This window comes from Tympanuchus pallidicinctus, unplaced genomic scaffold (assembly GCF_026119805.1).
Source record: "Tympanuchus pallidicinctus isolate F22 unplaced genomic scaffold, pur_lepc_1.0 scaffold30, whole genome shotgun sequence".
Taxonomy (NCBI): Eukaryota; Metazoa; Chordata; class Aves; order Galliformes; family Phasianidae; genus Tympanuchus; species Tympanuchus pallidicinctus.
This window is the reverse complement of record NW_026294748.1, coordinates 5,394,754-5,419,212: the sequence shown is the minus strand read 5'-3', so window position 1 is coordinate 5,419,212 and position 24,459 is coordinate 5,394,754. Positions and strand designations below refer to the sequence as shown.

At 49.7% G+C, this 24,459-nt stretch overlaps 1 protein-coding gene across 5 annotated transcripts in view; it reads right to left on the bottom strand.

Moving 5' to 3' along the window:
- Positions 1–13,079: 13,079 nt before the first annotated feature.
- Positions 13,080–24,459, bottom strand: part of ETS1 (ETS proto-oncogene 1, transcription factor) — a 68,631-nt gene continuing 57,251 nt past the window's right edge. For all 5 annotated transcript variants that reach the window (XM_052697107.1, XM_052697108.1, XM_052697110.1 and 2 more), the window contains 2 exons: positions 18,239–18,357; positions 13,080–17,447 (listed from right to left, as the gene is read on the bottom strand). In XM_052697107.1, the coding sequence (XP_052553067.1) occupies positions 17,232–17,447; positions 18,239–18,357 (335 nt within the window). In that variant the 3' untranslated portion in view covers positions 13,080–17,231. The remainder of the gene's footprint in view (positions 17,448–18,238; positions 18,358–24,459) is intronic.

Sequence of the window (24,459 nt, the reverse complement as noted above, 5' to 3'; positions counted from 1 at the left end):
GCACGATCCCCTCACCTCTATTGCAAACCCTTAAATGAGGGCTGGGAAGGGGTGGATCCTGGCTGCAGCCCTTCCATCACTCAGTGCATTGCATGCACCTGAGCTGCCCTGTGCTGGCCCTGCCTTCCCCCCATGACTCCTTCACCCCATCACTGCTTCAGGCTGTCGCTCACCATTTCCACAACAGGTGCAAATTTCTGTCTCTCCCTTTTCCTGGGGATATCTTTGCTCTTTTACTTGAAAAATGAGGATGTTCATATTAAATAAGAATTTCCTTCGAAAATGCACCATTTTAAAGGCGCTCCACACAGGAAAGAAGTTTGGTTTTGGGTTTTGCTGGAAACAAGATATTCATTTTAACAGCTGATGTGGAGGAGCTGGTGCCACTTGGTGGGGGCTCCAAGTCTTCAGCACCTCACCCCCCATCTCATCTCTCTGTGCCTTTTTCTGTTTACCTCCATTTTTCTCTCGGTTTCCATTCCCTTTTCCATGTTTTTTGTCACTTTGTGTCTCGCTGCCTTTCCCCCTCACCTCACCCAGTTTAGATGCATGTTTGCATACCATGGAACTTCTGGGCCAGTGCTTCTCATCCCATTTTCCCAGCAGCACCTCCAGAGCCAGAGAGCCAATGGAGGCAGCGTCTGCTTTCCATCACACCTGCCAGGCAGGGCTTAGATCTCCTCCAGTTTAAGACATGTCAGTGCATTAAATATATCCAACCAGATTAAAACCATGTTCAGACAAGGCTGGCTTGTGGCCGCTGTGGCCCGGTGGGTTGGAGTTCAAAGGAGCTTGTTGGGGGCGATGGCCTGAGATTGCACAGCCCCTGCTGAGGATGCTTTGGGCAGACAGATGGATTGAAATCGTTCACTGGGGGTTTTAATGATGGGATTTTATTTGGCATCTACCAGCTCTTGTTGACCACTGAGGTGATGCTGAGTGCACATGCTCTGGATGGATGGGGTCGGTAGCAAGGCTCAGCTGCTGTGCTCACTGCAAGAATTTGAGCTGCCCCAGGGCATCCGAAATGGTGGGAATGGGCTGCCCCAGTGTACAGTATCAGCCTGGGAGATGTCTCAACTAAATGTGGACAGCACTGTGTAAAACAATGGATGCAAAGAGCAGAGAGCTTGGGTGCAGTCAAGAAACTGGGCTCAAATCCTTTAAATCCAGCTGGCCAAGAGGTCAGCACTCAGAAGGGCTGCAGATTCTCTCTCTGGGGCCAGCAGTGCTCAGTCACAGCCTGTATTCTCTGGGCAGCAGTGGGAAGAGGGTGATTCATCTGGTTGGGAGCCACGAAGACACCCTGTCCCATCAAAATCTGGAGCCTGGAGCACACGAGGAAGGGCTGCCCATAGGGTTAAAGGCAGATCCAAGCTAATGAATGTGTGAGAAGCTCAATAACGTGAGTTAAAATGCCACCATTTCATCATTTTGCTGTAAGAAACAAAGAGCCGGCAGCTGGTCGTTTTGCAATTCTGTTGACCATGATTTTCCAACCCCAGATCCATTCCTGCTGACGTTAGTGGAGTTATATCACCTGGAAAACTGTTCCAAATGTGTCTCAAGCAGCACTGTTTACTGAAGCTTCCTTCATTAACAGTTTCTCTGGTGCAAATCCATGCTGAAACCAGAAAAGACATCTGTGGAAAAATTAAAATAATAATAATAATAATAATTAAAAAAACAACAAAAATGTTTGTGAATGGAAGGGGAAGGAGATTTGAATCATCGGCTGCTGGAAAACTTCTCTCATCTATTTGTTCCTGGGCTTGACGTCTCAGGAAAAAAATAAATAAATAAATAAAATACCACTTTCCAAACTCAGAGAAGGGTCTGAAAAGGTTAATCCCAGCACAGCTCTACCATCAGCCCTTCTGGAAGCTGTGCTCCCGATGGAAAGTGTTCTCACTGGGGCTGGGATTGGAGGAGGGATTAGCCCAGCGCTGTGTTTGTGCTGTGACTCTTTAAAGATGGGAGATAAGGATCCTGTGATAATTGTCTCCGAGCTAGGAAAGACAAATGCTCGTGTCTTGTTTTCTGAATGCTCGTGCAACTTGCAGCAGGAAGTGCTTCAGCCTTTGGGAAAACCCATTTTTCTTATAAATCCATGAGAAGGGGAGGAGAAAACCAGCATGGCACCTCACAGGAGTGGCTCCAGGATAAAAGAAAACCACTGCCTGAAGTGCCGAGCGGCAGTGCAAAATGAATTCATGCAAAGAGCAAACGCCTGTGCAGTAGCTGACGATGTGCAAGTATCCTCATGGGTTTTATTTGTCTTTTCCCTTCCCCCTGTGCATTCCTTCACCCCGAGCATCCTTTTCATCGAGCGGGGTGTCCTCACACGGAGCTCTGCAGTCCTTTCCTCCACAGCAATGTGTGCACCTGGGGGAAAGCAGGGAGACATCAAAGCTGCAGGAGCCTGGCACACAGGAGCTGGGGGCTGGTTGTGCGGGCTGCAGATGGCAAATGGCTGAACCCATCTCCAGCTCGAAGAGGAGAGGTTAATGTGGCCATTAATAGATGGGCTCAGGAGATGAGACATTGAAAGGGGAGGGGAGGAGGCACCAACACTGCGTTTGATCCCTCTCTGGCGTTCCCCAAAAGCCACCATATGCCCAGCACCTGATAAACTCTATTTATAAACCTGGAGGAGGAGAAGGCAGGTCGTAAATCTCCCTGCTTTTCTTTTCTCTGTGGATCAAGAGGAAAATTAAAACCACGTGCTCAGTTTCCCAGGGATGCCCCATCCTCCTGCCCACGTGCAGAGGTGGCCGTGGGATCAGCCCACGAGCTGAGGGGTCCACAGCTGGACTCTCCAGCCTTAATGATTCTGTAATTCTATGATTCTCTGATTTCACCCAGGTGAGACACTGGAGTCTCAGGGAGAAGAGATTGTGAACATGTTTTTGTGGGTTTTCATGAAAATCCAAGGCTCTGGGGCCATGAACTTGTTGCTGAAACTTCTTCTCATGGCTCCTATGAGGACCTTATTCCCTTATGTCATTACCAAAGCTCTGTTACTGGGAAGCAGAAGGCTGATCACTTTTGGTAGGGAGCCAAACCCTGAATTGTAGCAGGCAGGAACAGCAGGAACCACAGTTACCAGCAGGCCTGTGTAACATGCAGTGGAGGTGCTCTCAGATCTGCTAAGGGGTTGAGCTTGCACTGCTCTCTACACTCGTGCCACATTTGGCTGCTGCATCTGAACTGCTGGGCATGAGAGCAGGCACCAGGCAGCCCCACCAGGCCCAGCAATCACAGCAGTGCTGTGCAGCACTGGAGCAATGGTGCTAATTCAGACAGAGTCGTCTGATGGGGAAAGCGATGTTCTTTGTGCCATAGCTGTGAGCGAAGGGTCAAAGGCCGCTGCCACCAAATGTGACCCACACGGTTGACCCCTCATGGAGGCTCAGAGCGCATCAAGATGCCAGAAGCCATTGCAGGGGCACTGAGGCGGTGATGCAGGGGATGGGGAGGGAGCGGTGCTCCTCGTCCCCACTGAGCAAGGCGGGGTGAAAGGCGAGCTGTGCCAGTGACCCAAAGGGCAGGGCAGAAGCAGGAGCAGATGTTAAACAGAAGCCTGCAGTGTGGCTGTGGCTAGCAGGAGCCTGCCCTGGAGGAAATGACCCCGCGTAAGATGCATTGTCACTGAGATTTCTTAACACGGGATGGCAGCTAAGTGATTAGGATGAGCTGAGCAGGGCCAGCAGCCGCTAAAAATGCCAACAGGCAGAAAAGATCTGCTCTCGGGTCCACTCTACAGTTTGCATAGTATTGGAATTAATTTTTTCCCAATTTTTGCTTTTTTTTCCCCCATTCCTCTGGCTTTTTGTACTGCGTTGTTCCCTGGGCTGGAAACACAGAGAGTGGGAATGCCTCCTGCCAAAAAAAAACCCCAAAAAACAAAAAACAAAAATCCAACCTATTGATAAGCACTTTTCAATACAATTTTGAAAATGAGGAAACTGAGGCCTGGCATTTGCACTCCGCTTTGGATGAGATGGAGAATTGCAGGCTGGGCTGCTCTGTTCAATCCTGGCCAAAATAATCCTGGCTCCCTGAGGACATGTGCAATGTGTGTCTGCCCAGAGCGATGCCACCCAGTGCTGTGCTGTCTGAACCCCTTCGTAACCCAAAGGGAAAACAACAACAAAAAGAAAGAGAGAAATCAAACCAAACAAACCAAGTGGCCAAACTCCCTCCGAAGAGCCTCAGTTCTCACGGCCGGCAGTGACCGGCGGCAGCCAGGAGCCTCCATGCACTGCTCCCCCGCAGGGCTGTCCTGCAAAAAAAAACCTTGGGGTTTTATTTAGCATCATCAGAGCAAAGGAAAAAGGGCATATTTCAAAGCCACAAATCCCACAGGGAGGAGAAACCTGCACTGCCCAGCAGCCCTTCCAGCACGGCTCTAGGTAGCGTGGAGCTGGCGGCTCCCCGAAGGGAGGGAGCCCCACCATGACGGATGCATCCCCTGGGCACCATAAAAGCCAAAGCCGGATAGATTTACATTATCCAAACATCTCACTGCTCCCAAAGCCATCCGGGGGCAATGGAGGGAGGGAGGCTGCTCCGGTGCCCAACTTTTTCCAGCATTCTCCCCCAGTTAAACCCATTGATTACCCCAGGAGAGGGCATGTCATGGGCTCCATGCCCCAAGGAAGCTGCCCGCTTTGCCCAGAGAAATGAGCTCAACACAAGCCAGTGCCTGACTCCAGGGATTCTCCCACTGAATCTGCAAGAACCACACTTTTGGGATAGGATTGTGCATAAAAGGGAAAAAGTAGAAAGAAAAATAAAGAAGAAAAGCAGTAAAAAGCAGCCCAGCACTGCACGTTTCCCAAGCTTCCAGCACCAACCATAGTGCAGGGAAACAGCGATCACTCAATAAATGGGAGCACGATCTCAAGCATTGGGAAAAGCAACATCTGAAGTTTCCAGAAACATCCCACAGCACCTGCGTAATATTTTTTCTTGCTGCCTCCCCCTAATTGCATCCATCTGGGACAGAGGATCTCTTTCAGCGCCGCAGTGCGTGGGCAGGAACCATTGGTTTTTGCCCCATTTTTCTCACAGATCGCATATAAACATGACCTCTTCCCTCTGAGCGGCTCTTAGATGGCACGCTAATGCAAATAGGCTGTATTATTATTCGGGGTCTTTCAGCAGAGCCTTCAGTAAGGAAGTTTTTCTAAAATAGCTGCTTTCCATTCTTGTTTCTTCATTTCTTTTCAGGGGAAAAGAGGAAAGATGCTGGAAGTAGAAAGGAGGGGACGATGTCAGCCCTCCTCCCCCCACAAGAGCAGTGCTGGGGGAAATCACCACGCAACCCCATGCCTGTTTCCCACCTTATTTCCAGGAGATGCTACAATCTTTGTCAGAAAAACATTTGAAGTTGTATTTCCATGTGATCATAGGGATTTTCCATGGTTCCATACGGATTTAGGTTGGGTTTTTGCCGGATTGCAATTTTCTTTTTGTGTAATTGGACCCCAAAGATACAAAATGTCCCGGTGTCTCTGGCTCCTGAAACAGTTTCTAAAGCCGTCCTTTTGCATCTCAGCACCAGCTGATGAAACTGGGGAGAGATTTATCTCCCCACCACGACCCTGCATCGACCGCTTCCTCAACAGTGGGGAGAGGAGATCATTTAGCTGCCATTTCAGTGAAACCTCGTTAAGTGTTTAGAGGGTCCATCTCTCTTAAGTGCTTGCAGGGTCCCTGGGAATGCAATTAGTCATACAGCAGTCCTTGGCTGAGCTCACCCTGCATAACAGAGCTGCAGGAGGAGGAAACCTTCCTCTCACCATGGGGTAATGCGACGTGTCCAGGGAACAGGGGCTTGGAGCTCACATCCTGGGTTACAGCTCTGCAGTTACAGCTGGGATGAGAAGTGTTAATGCAAAGTAAAGGGCAGTGGGGCTCATGGATGGTGCACCCATAGCCTCATCCTGACATCCTTTACTCCGGGGGGCCAAGGACCCAGCTGGACCTACTGAAACCACTTGCCAGATGGGGAGCATTTCTGTCACGGCCCTGAAGTCCTGCCCAAAGGTCCCCCAGCATAGCTGGACTTCGGTGTCACTGCTAGGAGTGGGACGGGGCAGGTGGAGACAGGAGGCTCGAGACCAGCAGGCCATTGGAGGACTGAGGTCTCTGCTGTTCGTGTTTCTATTTTTACTCCCTTTATGGTTTTCCAATTTTGAAATTCCACTGAAAAGAAGAAGAAAAAAGCCCTGCCTGGAATTTCTTTCATGCCCCGTTCTCAGCCTGCGTGCGTATTTCCCAACTCATTTGCAAGAGTTGCATTGACTCAGCGGGGACAAGAGCCAGCTCTGGTTTCCATTACCAGTGATTAATGCCAGGGAACATGTTTAGACTCCCAGGGCCTGCACGCTGGTCAGGGCTCGGGGAGTTTTGGTCCCAGCTCTGGTAAAATATCACCGGCTGACAGCAGGGCCTTAGGGCAGAGAACATCCCCTTGCCCTCAGCAAGCTGCAGCCAGCTTGAAGCCATGCTTGAACCATTCTCTTCCAATAGGGTCATTCAATTCCATTTAGATTTTTTCATTATACTTTTCTATTTATTCAAATGGCAAAGGCCAGAACTATTGGCCATTCCCAAATCCTATCTGATGGGGAGATTTTAAGGGAAATAGGGGAAGCTGGGAAATCTCCGGGGCCATGGGATGAAAGCAGCCTTTGCATCCCCTGCACACTCTGCTCTGGGGTATAGGAGCACAACCCTTGTTCCCTCCCACCCAAAGTCACCGAGCACCTTGGTGGTGCCAACCATGCTCATAAAGCTATTCCCACATTGGGTTAATTGGATCAGCACCAGGAAGGACCACTGAATTCCTCTCCCAGCAGATGTTCAACTCAGGCTGCATTAAATAAAGAAGTCTCCTCCTGCAGGTAGCGCCGCTGTCAGCGAGGCAGAGCTGCCATTTATCTTCTTGCCGTTGATGGTGTAAATCCTTCCCCGGGCTTCTGGCCAAGGCAGCTGCCATTGAGGAGCCTATAGCTGCTCATGGAGTTAATTCCTGCTGCTCTGCCACCAGACAATATGGGCTCAAAAGACCAAAGACCCACTGGGTTGCCCCATGTTCCTGGAATAAAACTTCTCTCAGACTCTAATGGAAGAATGAGGTGATCTCAGAGGTGCGTGAGTTAAATGGGATGCTTCAGTGCAGGAAAGGTAGAAGAGAGAGCCCCTGTGCCATGCTGGGAGAGCTACACAGGGTCCAGAGTCTGATACTGGGAGATCTTTGGGAGGAAATGATGCTGACATTTTTCAGAGCTGGTCCAAACAAGTTTTGATTTAATTTGGTTCCCCCGATCCTCAGAAAATTGTTATTTTTCAGCTAAAAGTCAAAGTCCACGCAGTTTGTCTGCCACACAGTTTGCATTTTGTATAAGCCCGTGCTGACTTTTCTGTAATGCCAATCCCATAATTTCTATGGAAAACAGTCATCCTTAAGAAAAAATAAAAAATAAAAAAATAAAGAAAGGAAGAAAAAATGATTTATCAGAAATCACATACTCCAACTAGAAACTTGACTTGAGGACTTGTTGCCTTTTTCAGGAATGCAATTAATGCCCTTCTCAGTCTTTCCTTTCATCCAGCAACTGCAGTGACCAAGGCTCCGAGCATCCTGTGGGGGAGAAGAGAGCCTAGTGGGGATGCATTGGTCTGTTTCCCTCCACTTGAGGTCATGAGAACATCCTCCTCCAAACCTGGAAGGCAGTTGGATATTGTCTCCTCCATCTTGATTTTTGAGGCAAGCTTCTTGCTTCCAAGCCTGCCCCGTGTAACCCAAGCAACCAACTCAACCCCAGCACTGCTCTACTTGTGACAGAGATGGAGTGCCAGCATTGCTTCCTTCCAGCCAGGCTCCTAAATAATAACACATGCACATATAACCAGAACTTCCCACCAGCTTCGATGAGACCTCTTGTCTGCTTCCCCCCGTGTCCTTCATGGGGAGAGAGAAAGTGGTGGGAAAGTTTGTTCCCAGGGCACCCAGCTGGCTGCAGCAGCGCCTTCAGGCTTGGAACAATGCTTGGAAGGGAAGATGGGGAAAAAATAGACTGGGATGATAGAGTATGGACTTATCCAAGCAGCAGCAGTGCATAGTTTGCGGTGTCCTGGAGTTATTTCCTACAGAAATCTGGTTTAGGTTATGCAGCCCTACTAACGGACTGAATCTTCACAGTCCTGAGTTCCTTCACTGGACTTCCATTCATTTACCACCAGCTTTTCTGCTATAGGCTTTGCTTTTCCCAAAGGGAATCCGTTAGCCTCTCTCAGTGGTTTTCAAGGGATGTTCCCCAAACCACATTTGCTGGTGGATCTCATCCACTGGAGGACACCACGTCACACACAGATGCACCCCAAGACTGAGTTTTTGCTTTTGTCATCCATCATGGCCCTGTGCTGAGACTTCAAGGATGAGATGGGGACCGTGCTGCATTTGGATGAGATGGACCTCATGCAGAATGTGTTTGACCAGCAGAAGTGGAGAGATGAGTGGTTTGGATCTCTGTGTGCCATCTGAGCATGAGACTGAAAGTAAAGGAACAGCTGAGTTGGGGTACTCCAGTGAGTCTCAGCATTTTGGGGGAAAACAGGGAAGGCAAGACCAGACCTGTCAGCACTTTCATACCTACCAGGACATGAACCACATCTACTGGGTGCTTTCTGAACAAGCTAACACTTGCAGACCATCTTCATGGCTCATAAGAAGTGCAAACAGAACGCCACCAGCATTTTTTTGCATTCCATCTTCATGCATATCACTAACCCTAAACTCTTTCACACAGCTCCACCAGCACGTCCTCAGTTTTAGGATCCCACTTGGAGTGGCTTTAAGCAGCCCTGCTTTTCCCATATGATATCACCAGCATTCTTCAAAGGCTGTACTCTCAGAAGCATCTGGAAGTTGAGTGCACAGAAGTTGGTTGGTCAAAAACCACAAGTCATTTTTATCCACTACCAGAAAGTTCTGTGTTTATTTCTGTCGTTAGGGCAACTCAAAACGAAGATGTCTGTGGCTTAGAATGACTGAGAAAACTGTCAGCGTGTCTGGAAGTCCACCTGGGAGCAAAGAGAAATGGATGTGGATCCTCAGCAGCACAGGGCTGGAAAGCCATCAATCACCCTGTGCTGCTGCTTCTCCCGTTCCACCTCCTGCTGGTCACCATCAGGACAATATTTGGGGCTAAACGTATCAGATCTTTCTCCTACCCACTCTACTGATCTCATCCAGCCCTTATCTGCTGAGGGCCATGTCCATGCGTGCACACGAGCAGCGAGCTCTGGCTTGCAGTCCCATGCAAACCCATCCGGCGCATGCATACCAGCTTACGACTGATTTGTATCGGCTTTGCCTGTGTGGTTGAGTGAGTTTGAATCATAAAGCAAATTGTTTATTAAACTAATTTAGCTAAAATGCGCAACTCCTGAAAGCAGCCCACTCTCTGCTTCCCCCCCCCCCCCCCCCCCAAAGCCCATTGCTGATGGTGGGGGAACCAAGTCCTCCAGCTGCCGAGATTTCTAAATCCAGCCATAAAACTTTATTTGTCCTGTTTCTGTTTATCGTTTCCATAAGCTATCCCGGTAGGAATTGCACATTCCTTGTTGCTAATTTTAACAGAGAAGGACTGCACAGATCCCCAGGCTGCAGCTAGGAATGCTCCTATGGAATCACATTGCTTGCTGCCAACACGGGTGACTCTTCCCATGCGGCCCCTGGAGAAGGCACACAAATGGCTTCTTGCTGAGTTGCTGAGTTTGCCTCCTTTTTTGTTTTTCCTTTTTGTGGGTGATCAGGCAGTTGGCACAGCCCTGTCAGTCCTGAGGTTCCTGATGAAACACCACCAACTGCAATGGCAGCTGCGTTGCTCCAGCCTCACATTGCATGGCTGCTGCTGCTGCTCTGGGTGCGTGGGCAAGGACAGCTCAGTGCTCGCTTTGTGCAGCCCACAGAAGGGAAAAGGTGCAAAATGCCTCTTGTTCGTGCTGCAATGCTGCAGTACTGGGGTCTATGAGTGTCCCATTGGCACCAGGTTAAGTTTCCAGCCCAGCAAAACCTTCAGCTGAAAAGAAGCTCAAAAAGCCACACACAGACACACACACACACACACAAAAAAGCCCCCAAGTGGTGTGGCAGCCCCTCACATCCCTTTTTGGATTTATGCTGCATCCCCTCTGCCTTTCTCCTCTCCCCTTTGCTGGCACTCAGTGCCTACTTTCATCAGTGGGGTTTGGATGTGACATGAAACCACTTGGACCTCACACAAGGAACACTGTGACCATAAACATGGGAATAGCAAAAAAATACATATACAGATCACCTGCACCAGGCTCTGAAAATGGGGTTTCTGATGGTGAGGGGAAGGCAAAAGGCCCTTCCTAGCCTCTGAGACCTGCAGCGCGCTTAGCAAAGCTCAACAGGGTTGGTGATGCCAACACCCGCACAGAGACTCCTACAGGAGCAGCTGGGATGGAGAAAAACACAGAAACCTCAAAGAAAATAAAAACAACAAAAAAAAAATTGCTCATTGTGGGGATTTTTATATTTCTTTGCATTTCTTGGCATGCCTACCTTGAAGTGATACTGTTCCCCAAAGGAGCCCACTCCCAGCTCCACAACCTCTGGGGCTGCTTGGGTTTGTGCTCACAGCCCTGGGACTGCTGGTGGTCTGCATGGTGCTGGCTGCACCAGGTGCTTTCCAGCTGGTAAATGCCAGTGATGGAAACTGGAAACAGTTGGCAGAATTCCCGTGATGGGGCTGGAGCTGCAGCATCATTGGGATGCCAGGAGGGGTGAAAGAGAAGAGGATGGAAGGGAGAAAGGAATAAGACGGCAGCTGAGGAACAGGGCTGTGCTGGGAGTGCCTGTTCCCACTGGGGATGATTCAAGCATGAGATGGATTAGGGCATCCCAGCATCACTCCATGAAATAAATCCAAGTCAGCACGACCATGGGCACAGTGGTGAACATCCTGCTCCCTCCCATCCCCAAAAGGATGCTCTGAGCTCAGCAAGCATTCCCACGACACAGATGCAGAATTTGGGGAGCATCCCCGGTGCAGGGCATCCCCCAGAACCCCAGGAAGGTGTCTGGTGCTGGTGGGTGTGCGGCCCCTCCAGCTGCTGCCTCCCTCCAGGCACAATGGCTCATTGTGGGGCCGGCTTTCATGCAGGGCCAGGGAATGGCAGCGCAGGGGAAAGGCCGCCGGAGGAGCCGGAAAGTTGCTGTTGGACGGCGTTCAGAGGCCTCTGCGCAGTGGGAGGGAGCCGGGCGCGGAAAGCAAACAGCGGAAAGTGCTGACTGCAGGGGCGGCCCTGGCACCTCCAGCACCACCTGCAGCAATGCTTGGGCAGAGGGAGGACTGAGGTCCAAATGCTGTGAACTGGCCATAAATCCCCTGATATTCTGGGTGCGTCCCTTGCTGTCCCCAGCGGGCACTGAGGGCTTGGCTGAGCATCGCAGCGTGACTTTCGGGCTCCAGCTCTGCCCTTGCTCCCATCCTTCTCCATGACATTCTCTATATTCTCCCCTTCCATCACCTCCTTACATCTCTGTTTTCCTAGCTCAGAGATTTCTAGAGAGCCCTTCCCTTTGTTCAGTCCTCGCTGATTTCGGTTCCTCTTTCAGTCTCTCTTCTTTCCCTCAAGCACCCATTTCAGATGTCTCATTTCAAGTCAGACACCCAAACCAGGCCGCTTTGCTATTTGGCCTCTATTTCAAGCAGCATTCTCAGTGCTTTGTGTTTGCTTTTGAGTGCAAAGCTGCCTCCATCCCATCCATCCACAGTGCTGCTGGATGCAGCTCCAGCCAAACCCTGCATCTGAGCGCTGATGAAGAACAGAGTTGAAGTGTTGCTCCATCTGCCAGCCCCAGTGCTGCTGGGGGAGCTGGGGACATATATTGCCCTCTGCAGTTTCCATAGTGAGCAGCCCAGGTGCACAGGGGCTTCCCCAGCAGCCACCAGTGGGTATTTATAGTGCAAGCGCTGAAGTGTGGTCCCCAGGCTGTGCACACCATAGGGGGGACAAGCTTGCTGGGTCAGTGAGTGGCAGTTCTCACCCATCCGTCCTTCAGCCCTTCCCCAGACTTCTTGCACGCCTGCAAGCCAAGGCTATAAATGGAGCTGTTATCAATATTCCTCCTCCTGGATTTGTTCGCTTGCATCCTGATGCAATGCACACCGATGACTTGTCAGCTCCTCTTGGTGCTCAGCCCATCTGATGCCTGCATTTGTGGACGCAGTGTCTAATCAATCCACTTCGATGCTCATTTGCCTGAACTCGTGCCACAGCGCTGTCCTTGGGGAACTCCACATCACATGATCTCAGCCCTATGGATAAGCAGCATCTGCTGGTGTGAAAAGCCCCTCCAGTTCCCCAGCCCTGTTAATGAGCATCTTCAACCCTCTACACCAGTCCCAAACCGACTGCACTGCTTTCCTGAGGACAGTGAGATCCTGAGCCAGAGCCCACAGCAAAACCTCATTGGGAAAAAGCCATCATGTGAACAAATGCACAATTTTTCAAGATTTAGTGGCAAATTTGCCCATTGGCCAACAGTGCTGAGCATCTGTGAGGAGAAGAAAGTCAACCCCACGTGTCCCATCCTACAGCAGGAGGGAATGTTTGCATCATCCCCGGGCTTTTGCACTGCTCCCGTTTTCACCTGGCCTTGAAAAGCGAAGGCAACGTAAGAGCAAATTCACAAAGCAGCACACTGGGACTGAGCGCTATGAATTATTCTTCTTTTAATTTCACATGGTTTAAAATACAATATGAAATAAGGCTACAGTATATAAAAAACTCTCCAGCAAAATGATGTGCCAGCATCAGCAATTAAAACAAAACCAACCCCTTCCTTCTTTAAGTATTCAATGGAGGAGGGGCATTTTTTGTATCCTTTAAAGAAAACGACAACACAACACACGGACACACACACACATCGCTACATCTCTACGCTACCTCAGCTCAGTTTTTAAAAAGCACCTGCTTTTTCCTTGTTTGTTTTTTTTTTGTTCTTTTTTTTTAAAATCTTGCTTTTAAAGTTTTGTTTTTTTTTTTCCCACTTTTAAAAAATATAAATTATATGAAAATACACGTTGGAAAATAGTCGAACAGCACAATATAACAATCTCTCTCTCTTTCTTTTTTTTTTTTTTCTCTTCTCCTATCTTTATCAGCTTAAAAAAAAAAATTCCCATCTGTAAAAACAAAATGTAACAACAAAAAACCCCCACTTTTTTTTTTTTTTTTTTTTTTTATACTGAGGCAGTTAATTCCTGGAGATATTCCATTATAACATATATGCATACATAGATTTATCATTTATTTAGACCTCTTTGGAATGTAGACAACAGCTCACGGATGTTGGAAAGACCCCACCAGGGAGCAGAGCGCACTGAGGAACCCAACGCTTGTGATGCTCACAGCAACGTGGCAGCCAGGCCCCAAAGCTGTGCAGAAAAGCCCTCCAGAAGACAACGAGGCAGAAAGTGGAGATGCTTCCTGCAGCCTCTGCATTGTTTGGTGCTAACCAGAATTGCTTTGCGGATCCGGAGTTGGTTTGGGAATAGGGGAAGAGGTGAAACTGTGTGATATTTGCTGATTCTCACCTAACCACTCTCTGGTTTGGTGGGCATGGTGAGGATGGTTGGGGTTGGACATGGTGACCTCGTGGTCTTTTTGGATCTTAATGATTCTATCGCTTCTCCGAAGTGACTTCATGTGTGACCATGCCTGGAGCTGGATGGTGGTAGTGCGTAAATAAATGGATCTGCACTTGCACACACACGGCTCTGCACTGGTTACAGTCATCATACACAGAGATGGAGGATAGATCTAGGCAGACCTGCTTGCTTTTTTTTCCAGCATTTTATATCTCTTACTGGGGCCTCTTTCCCCTGATCTTTGAAATGACTCTTTCTTTGGGAAACGCACCTTAAAAAACCTTTGGGAAAGGAAAGTCACAGCAGTGCAGAGAGCTGCACTCCCCTGGCTGGGGGACAAAGGGGACAAAAGGGACGCAGCGGGTGAAGGGGATGTGCCCCAGTTGGTCAGACACCAAAAAACAGCAGATCAGAAGCAGGACAAAGAAAACACTCCAAATCACTGGAAATCTTCCAGAACAAGACAAACCCAAACACAATTCCTGAGTGCCACCTGGATCTGCCAAGGCTGGAGCTCACTGCCATGCAGAGCAGCCAGCAGAGGAGCGAGTCCCATCCCTGGCAGCTCCCTCTCAAACACATCCTGCTGGTTCAGCTTGTGTGTGAGTTCACCAAACTTTCATGGCCTTGAAGAACAGGAGGTCACACCTCCCTCTCCGAAAGTCAATGCGCAATTACAAAAGTGGGACGAAAAAGAAAAAGAAACAAAAACAAATCCTCACATTTCCAGTGTATAAACAGCACACAGCCCTCTCTGGGATGGTCTCTAGAATGGGAATAAAGAGTTGAAGAAAACAGCAAACTGGGAGATGAGGGATTTGGCCTGGTGGAATGATGGAGTTGGTACCCAAAACTCTGACTCCTTCCATCAGAGTGAAATGTTATCCCTGTTTTCTGCTTGAAAAAGGCACTTCAGCTGCAGCAGGGCCAAGCAGGAGGCATTTCTTAAGGCATGGTGTGATGCCACAGGCAGGAGCTCAGCCATGTAGCAGCACGTGGGGCTGGAAGGGGGATTCTGTAAGCAAAGCACGCTTTGCAGTTGCATGCAAGAGAGCAACACCAAAAGCCTAAGAAAATCCTACCGAGTGCTGAAAACCCTACAAAGCTACCATGTCCTGCTGGGATGCCCTTTCACTAATCCACTGCCACCTGTTTCTGTGCCATTTCTTTGCCCCTTTGCCCAGCAGCTGCAGCAACCCTTGGCTCTGCCCCTCGGTGAGCCAGTCCCTGCTGGGTAAAGCTGTGGTGCCTGTTCTCACCCAGGCTCCCCAGTGCCCACGTTGTCCTCCCTCCCCTCCAGCTCAGAGCTGCTTTCCCCACCTGCCTTTCACCTCCCAGCAGGCAGTTAGTGAAGGAGTGGGCCACCCCTCCTTTGGTGCATGCACCTTTCACTGTCCTTGCATCCTATTTTCCTTCCTTTCCATCTGTCCCACTACTTTTTTGCACATGCTCAGTGGGACAACATGTAGCCCCAACGCTGTGAGCGTACCCAACATCCTCCCTTACCTACACCTCCATCTGCACCCCCTCTACCAGCTCTCCCGAAAGCCACCCTCCTCTTCCTCCTAGCAGTGCCTCTGGGTGGATGCAGCTGCACAAGACACTCAGATGGACGAATAACACACAAAAAAAGCTACTTTTGGTTCAAATGCATAATACTGTCTTTAAAAATAAAATGCCCAACAGCTCTTTGGGGCAAACACCCCAATCCCACAGCCAGACCTGCACGGGTTGTGCCCTGGGGTCACCTCCAGGACTGTTAATTTTTACCACTGAGTCTGCAGTGCCACACTGAGCACAGCCCTGCGGGGTCTTTGCCCAGCAGAGTGAGACTCACTCCAGTGCAGGTAAATGGGGTAGAAAAAAATCAGCACACAGGAGCAGCGCCTCAGAACTGATTGTGCTGCTCTCCTGCATTCAGGCAAGCACGAGATGTGTCACCAACCCCACCACCAACAGTCATGGGCTTCATGTTCATCACACCCTGACACGGTTTGCGGATCAGGCTCACAAAGGGCAGTAAAGATCCCATTTGCAAAGGCCAATTTCCTTTCTGCTGGTGCCCATGCTGGTTAAGACATACAGCAATAAAGACGGAGCTGCTCAAAACAGGAAGGAAGAAACGTTTCCTTTTGGTTTTCCAATGTTTTCCTGATTTTTTCCCCTCACCGACTTCTGCAATTTTCATTTACATCCAGGGATTTCTCCCCACTCCTCTCCAAAAAATGAGAAAATTCCTGAAGGCACCCAAGTGTTCCTCATAGAACCACAGAATGGCCTGGGTGAAAAGGACCACAATGATCATCTAGTTTCAGCCCCCCTGCTATGTGCAGGGTCACCAACCACCGGACCAGGCTGCCCAGAGCCACATTCAGCTTGGAGCAAAAACTCCATTGGAAAAACACAAAAGCCATTTTCACTGCAAAAACCTCGGTAAGCTTTGGAAAGTCACTGCATGCACAAGGAGCAGATGGAAGAGAGAGACTTATTTTGAACAGCAACGACAAAAAGGTGCTGTTGGAAATCTCACCCAGCTTTAGCAGCACACAGCAGAGCAGAGCAGAGCGCGAGGGCTGCAGGATGGGAGCAGAGACCCCCGGCCAGCAGCAGCAGAGCTGGGGCTCCATCACATCCCACCCAAAAAGCACTGACTGCAGCGCTGCCCTTCTCCTGTGGGGTCTACAGAAACCATTTTCTCTTTTTCCTCACTGTGATAAAACTCTGCTGGCATAACAGAAACAAACACACACAATATTGCAATACTGAGACCATCTTAGAGCTTAAGACTATTTAAAAAAAAAAATAAAAATACTGGCACAAAATTTAATAAAATAAAATTTTAACAATTTTTTTTGTTGATTTTTTTTTTTAAAAAAAGAGTCGTGACCCCTCCTAGAAAAAAAATCTGTCCTTTGTATAAAAGAAGACAATCGACAGAAAGGCAATGCAACAAGAACAACAACAGTTCTTGGGTTTTTTCCTATATTGCCCCTCCCCAAAGCAGGAAGTTTCCCCCACTTTCGTTTTCCCTCCCCCCTCTCCCCCCTCCCCCCCCCCCCAAAAAAAAAAAAAGCAAGTTTTAAGCCCTCAAATCCTTAGGAATACTGTCATTTCCTCAACTGTCAGTTTGTTGTGCCAACAGCACAAAAGCCAAAAGGGTTTGTTAATATTTTTTCTAACCAGCGAGGGATGGGGAGGTTTTTCTGTTTGCTTTTTTTCTTTTTTTCTTTTTTTTCTTTTTTCCTTTTTAAAGTGAGCTACATCGTTCTGGCTTTCTTAAAACTCAGAATCTTACCCAAAGAAGCCTGTCCTGGAGCTCTCAGCAAACAAAGGCTCATCCTTCTCCGAACCAAACTTTTAAGGTTATTCCAACCAGAAGTTCGACTCACCCGCCACCCTCTCTCCCAACATCCTCCAAGCATCAAATCTGAGTTGCTCTCTGACAAAAAAAAAATAACGAAAAAAAGCAAAAAAAAAAAAAAAAAAAAAAAAAAAAAAAAAAAAGATGAAGTCCCATAAGCTCTTCAGAATTCACTCGTCAGCATCCGGCTTGACGTCCAGCATCGCGTGCAGCTCCTCCGGCGTGTAGCCCAGCAGGCTCTGCAGGTCGCAGACGAAGCGGTAGACGTAGCGCTTGCCGGCCGTCTTGTGGATGATGTTCTTGTCATAATAGTAACGCAGACCACGGCTCAGCTTCTCATAGTTCATCTTGGGCTTGTTTTTCCTCTTGCCCCACCGCCTGGCCACCTAGGAGAGGGGTAAGGAGAATCAGAGGGGATGCACGACATGGGGATGAGAGAAGGCTTTCTGGCTTGAATGGGCAGCCCTTGGACACACGAAAACCATTAAAGCTTGGGAAAACCGAAGTGTTCAACAGCAGAGCACAGAGAAGGACTCCATGAGGACACAGAAGTCAGGTAAGGTAACGGATACCCTATATATGGGGAATGGGACAAGGTTTAATGATCGTGGCGATGAAAGCTCAACAGTTGGACTACAAGGTCTCAGTGGTCTATCCCAGTTTTTTACGATGCTATGGCTCTGTGATAATCAGTGGGAAGCCTCAACTGTCAGCTGCACACATCTGTCACTGTGCCTTTCTCTACAGTGTTTCAGCTTCTCACTAACTCTGAGCATGGGTTATTGCTTCCTACACAACTTCAGCCCAATTTTTAACAAGTCTTTAGCTGGGCTTCAATTCACTGCATTCCCCTACAGAAGACCAGAACAACAGGCCTGTCCTAATCTCAACCACGAAAGCCCTCAAGTTGTACCAGGGGAGTTTCAGGTTGTATATTAGGAACAATTTATTCTCCAAAAGAGCAGTGCTGCACTGGCACAGCTGCCCAGGGTGTGGGAGGGCTACACCAGAACCATGGGGATGTGGCATGTGGGGAGATGGTCAGTGGGCACGGTGGGGTGGGCTGGGATGGATTGGGATCGAAGAGGTCTTTCCCAACCATAGTTATTCTGTGACAAAGGACAAAGATGCGAGTTATCTTAAATATTTCAGCAGCATTTGGGCTGTGGTACTTTACCTCATCTGGATCAGAAAGTTTGAACTCCCAGCCATCGCCCGTCCAGCTGATGAAGGACTGACAGGATTTGTCAGTGAGCAGCTCCAGCAGGAATTGCCACAGTTGGATGGGTCCACTGCCTGGAAAGACAAAGGAAACACAAAACATCAGTGCCAGCAAATCACAGCCCCTTCCATCCCAGTCCAGGGTGGGGGGTTCACATGCAAATGGTGCTCACCGCAAAAACAATAAAACCTTCTGCCAATAAAAAAAGAAAAGCATCAATGGCTGCAGGGTAAGACCTCAGACTATCTGGCAGTTAAATCCTGCAGGTAAAAGAGCTTCCAATCTGCAGTCAGAGCTGAATACTTGCACACTGGAATGCTTCACTCCGAGTTACATAAATAGGATTATTTTTCTGGCACCCAAACAGCCAGCAGTGCTGCCTTGGCACGAGAGCACCACCATCCCCTGTGTGCCAAAAAGCTCCTGGCCATTGCGTGAACTCCAGCAGACTTCTGCTTCCCAACCTTGACTCTTTGCTCTGTGCCTGTTTATGGAGATAAAGGGGACCCAGGTATGAAAATTATTTGGCCTCTCTCCAGGGCGTGTTGCTGCAGCTCACAGAGATGGGCAGGAGCTGCAGGGTTTGGCAGAGCTCTGCTTCCACCAGAGCAGCCGGAGAGGCGAGAGCATCCCTCGCTGTGGATGTTCAGCCTCTCTTTTTATCTCCACGTCTCCCATTTTGGTTTGGGTGCTAATTTTGGCCAACAGCAATTTGTCTCGCGGCGCTGAGCTCAACACACCTAACGAGCAGCAGCTGGTGCACTGCAGGGAGACTGCGGCTTCGCAGCCTGGTTTTGGCTGGATTCATGGTGCGTGTGCAATGATGTAAGAATTATCTCTTCTTTGCAGTTGTGTCCCAATCAAAGGTAGAGGAGAAGCCCTCAAGCCAAAACTCTTTGATGAGCAACTTTAAATGTGGCCACACCCAAAACACTGCGCTTAGCTCTGGGAGAGATTTTGACATGTTGTAAATGGAGCTTAGAAAATCTCAGCAATAATAATGACAATAACAGTAATAAACAGAGCCAGAGGTTAGAGGAAATGATTTATCACCCCTGAAAAACTGTGCAGTCTGGATGAGGATGGCAGGCAGGACGGGGCAAACCCGGCGCTGACAGCAGTGAGCAAAAGCTTCAAGCAGGGAAAAAAAGTTATTTCCTCTGAATAAAGAGATGGAGTGCAGCCTGTTTCCATGAATGACAATGGAGGCTGTCAGAGCTGTGGCTGTGGGATAACGCACGGAGGGAGGAGAGGGGTGTTCCCCCTAATCCACAGCATTTCAAATGACTCAAAGCAGACGGGCTGCTGGCAAGCAGGAAATGACAGAGCTGGCTCTGGGACAGGAGCATCAGGGCTGGGGAATCACTGCGCCCCATCCAGCCCTCCCCAGAGGGGAATCAGAGAGAAATCCCAAGGAATTGCTCCAGGTTTTGTGGGATCTCCTCCCAAACCATGCAGCACAAAGGAGCATCTCATCCCTGCTCTCTCTATCCAGCCCAGGACAAAGCAGACGGCTCACTGCATTGCCCCAGGCATAAATGAGAAGAAGACGTTTGGTAGAGATGCTGCAGCCCCATGTCCTCAGCAGGAGCTTGCCAAGACACCAAGCCTCTGAGAGGGATGGGGCCAAGCTGCACTGCATTACCTGCAGCGAAGTGAGGGAGGAAATTCAGAGCGCGCCTTCATCTCTCATCTGAAACAGAAAAGCCAAAGCCTGGCCCAAATCAGCCCCACATCTTGAGATCATGGCCCACACCAGGCTTTGTGCACAGGGGAATCATTGTGCAAATGGGTGCTCCAGGCTGCACGGAGCAGGACAAGTGAGTACAGGAAGGGACCAATTCTCTAGTCCCATCTGACTTTATACCAATGCTTTACACACATAGGAGAGCAACTGGTGCCCAAAGCAGACCAACAGTGCTGGGACACAAGATTGCAGCACAGCCAGATTCACCACGCTGCCTAGACAAAGAAGAACTTTTTACTCCTTCCCCAGAATAAAACACATGGAAAGCTATTGTTTGGATACTAGGTTCTAGGTGGCTGCCTTCTAACTACCCGTGTGTGACTTTCAAGGCATTGGGGACATGATGCAAGAAGTGTCACCATTCCTGAGCCAGGGGCCAGCACAGCTCACGTTCCATGCTTGCCACTCAGCTGCCAGCTGGCACAGGGTGGTGCTGGAAAACCCAGCAGTTTATCACCCACTTGCAGCAAACGAGGTAGGCTCCTTCCTGCAGCACTAGGAGCTGCTCAAATGGTTATTTTGGGATTTTGAAGAAAGCGGTGTCATCCGGCGACTTGTGCCTTACAAAAGGGATTCCCAAGGTCTATTCCTAGCTGCCCGCAGGACTCGCGTAAAACCCCAAATTCCTCTGTTGTTGGACAAGCAATTATGTCAAGAATGTGTTTACCACACAGCTCGCAGGCATGTCTCAGCTCCTATAAACACACCCTGCCGGAGGGGAAGCAGCAGAGGCCCTGCAGATGGGGCACGATGGTGAAGCAAGGCAGGCACTGCACATGGCAGGAATCAAAGCCAGCACGTGTGCAAGCCAGTAGGGCCCAAACAGCATGGGGAGACCACAGGAGTAAGGGGAAGAGAGAACACCAGGGCACAGGTGCTGGGGAGGACTGTGTATGGTCTACTTGGAAGAAACAGCTGTAATCAGAGCTGAAATTAATTCCTTTTGCACACTTTTCATGCAAAGCAAGGAGCTAAAAGGTTTCTCTGTGACACTCAACTTGTACAGAGATGTCCACCCACCTGCAACACATCCCCAGCACTACTGGGGTGTGACGCTGCTGGGCTTGTCTCTGAGCCCTGCCCCTCGTTGCCTTCCTCTCATCCCCATCCACTGCAGGAAATACCCACTGAGACATCTGGTCCAGATCACTCTGCACCACTGGAGAACCCCTGCAGCCCCAAGCATGAGGTGCAAGGACACAAGCCCCCTTTTACGGTGCTGGTCCCTCTGCATGCTCCCAGGGATTTCCCACACCAAAGCACCCAGCCCCATTGTCCCCACAGGAGCTGTGCAGAATAGAACCCGCCTGAGGGGCTGGCTGCCCATAGGGCCACAATGGGGACCCTGTCTTGCCTCGGTACTACTGAAGAGGGTCCTTCAGTTGGGCTGCTGGGGCCTGTCACTGCACAGGAATTCTCCAACGTCAGGGGGAAAATATGCTTCTTGTGCCAGATGACAGCAGGCCTCTATTCTGGCTGAGTAGTGTCACACCAGGGCACTGGGTTTGGTGTCACACCATCCTTACACCGTCCTGCCTGGGATAGGGCTGGAGATCCCTATTCCTGCTCCATGTGCTTTGGGTAGGACTGGAGATCCCCTGCTGACTTCCCACCCTGTGGTTCCAGATATGGTTTTATACCAAAATGCCCAGTCTCCAACATTCATTCAGGTTTTCTGCTTCAGCACACCCCAGTGGGCACTGCCACCAGTGTGGTGATGCCAGCAGTACCCCACTGCCTGTGCAGGCACAGTGCCCAGCCCTCAGTGCGTCACTCCCACTGTCTCTCAAGCTTGTTTCACACCCTCACCCCTCTCAACGGCCTCTGTTCGAAAGAAGAAAAATAAAACAAAAAAAAAAGCTTAAAAAAAGAAAGAAAGAAAAAAAAAAAAAAGGCACCTATGCTGTTCACTCTGTGGTTTGTGGTTCACACCAAACAAAACAATTGGACATAGCAACATCTCCAAAACAGCCCTCGCTTTGGTGACGTACCCACCCTACACAAACCCCATCAGTGGCATTGCAGGCACTGGAGTCCAAGAATCCCACTGCTGTGTTGGGATTGTGGAACCATCACTGCATGCCTTGCCTCCCCACATCCCTTACCCAGCCTGGTGCAGCCACACCATCACCAAGGGCTTGATTTGTGCAGGCAGCAGGACACTGAAGTACAGATGGAAACATCTCCAAAAAGTGATCAGAGCGGGGAAAGACCCAGAAAGATACTTCTTGCCACGTGCTTTTTGTGCTGCTTGCAGATCAGCCCCTCTGCTGCTGTTCTGCCATCCCCTCCAGGCTGCTGGGCAGAGCAGAGCTGCTGTCACGCTCGGGCAGCGTAGCGTGGGGCTGATTTCACTGTCATTTGCACACGTCTGGCAGGTGGGGCAGGAGCACTGAAGCAGCCCCACAACCCACCCTGCAGCTCCCCACCCTGCAACATGATGCTGCAGTAGGAGATGCTGCTGGTGACACCAAGTCACCCCACAAGGGCAGGCAAAGCACGGGACTCAAAGTTAGTGAATGAGCACCATCTCCTGCATCTCATGCTACATCTCCAAATGCCCCTAAACCAAGATACCAGCAGCTACAAACGCTCACACAGGTAGGATGCAGGGAGGAAAGATGCTGATGTTTCTAGAAAAGCAACTGCACAGGATCTGGATGCCAAGGACAGACAACCACATGTCTGGAGCATGGCAGGGTAATGCTGGTGTGTTTTGCATGCCCAAATCTGGGAGATCACAGGCTGGAAGCTGAAGGCCAGCAGCACAGTAAGAGGAGGGGAAGAAGCAGCACACAAACTCTCTTGAAAGACACCCACTTTCTTTGGCATCGACTTTCTTGCAAAACAGCAGCTGCGTGCTTTCACTTCTGTCTCACTGATAAGCATCACGCAGAAACGGAGGCTGTCGAAGGCACGGCTTCATCTGCACCACAGATGGTCTGGATGGAGTGGATGGGTTCACGGGGCACATTTGAGCCAATATCAATACAGTGCCATGAATGCTGATAGCAACCCTCAGAGCTGGATCCAGGGCACAACCGTTAGCTGTACAGAAGCTGTGCTGGGTGCTCAGGAGATAGCATCTCATCCCTGCACTGCTTCTGTCTTCTCTAAGGGCAGAGCGATAATGAAGATAGCATCAATCTGTCGCTAAGAGAGACAGTCAGAGACAGTCAGGGTGTGTGTGATACTAGCTGGGGTAAGGACATTAACTCCTTCAGTGCTGAGATTGCCTGTGAAGAGTTCAGAAACTTCCTAACTTGCCCCATAAGAAAGGACAACTTACAAAGGCAATCCAGGCCTTGCAGTCAAGGCATCAAGGTGTGCTTTGCAGTCATCTCACCCTGCTCATCCATTTCTCCTCCCTCCCCCCACCAGGCCCACGGGGAATCGCTGTGCTCTGCTGCTTCAGCTCTCAGGATCAGAGGCTCAGTGCATCACAGCTCAGTGCTGCAGGCAACGCTTTGAGACGGAAAGCCCCAGCTCACTCAGATGGTGCTGAGGTCCTTTGTGCCACAAAGCAAACACCACAGCTTGGTTATGAACTCATGCAGGTGCTTTGGGGTGCTCAAGAAAAGCCAAAAGCAATTCAGTCTGGAGCAGCACAGGGACTGAATCTTTGCTGGACCTGCATGAGTGGGAGGTCAGCAGGCTGGAAGATGAAGGCCAGAAGTAGGTCAGAGCAGTGGAAAATAAATATAGAGCAAAAAGGCTGAAGATCAGTGTGGTCAGGCCCACAGCATGGGCAGCACGCTGCTCTGCTACAGCCCAGTGGTACTCATTCACACAGTGTTTGCTCTCAGGAAGGATGCAGGTTGCTGTGGTACCCACAGAGGCTTGCAGCTCATGGGATCCAGCAATGCAGCCCTGCGGGTGGCATAGAGCTCCATTTGGCACAGCTGAGTTCAGGATGAGGGCTCATGCAGCCAGAATGAGGCACTCACCCGCACCAAACGCTGTGCTGAGGAGCTCAGTGCTCACTCAGATAACTCAATGTGAGATCTCACACCTGCCTGCAGAGCAGACACATCCTGACGCTTGTCCAATTTTAAGGTTTGCATTCTGTCTTCATTTCCTAGGTCATTTCAAAAAGGAATAAAACCTGGCTTATAGTAAGGCTCGACTTGGCCAAACTCCAGAGAGCTTGCCCCCAAAAAGGTGTCCGTGGACATCCTTCCCTGCAGCTATGGAAACTGTAGTTTACTAACTCCGGAGCAGTTACATTTCTCCTTCAAAAAAAAAAAGATAAGAAAATTGCATCAATTTCTATCTGAGCAACCATGGCAACTTGTTAAATTAGGTCAAGATGTGGGGGCAGATAAAGCAGCTCTGAAAAGCTGCTTGCGAGCTGTGTGAGGAACACATCAAACACAAATGGCGCTTCCGTCAAAATGCACCTCCTCAGCGCAGCACGCGCCTCCCGGGG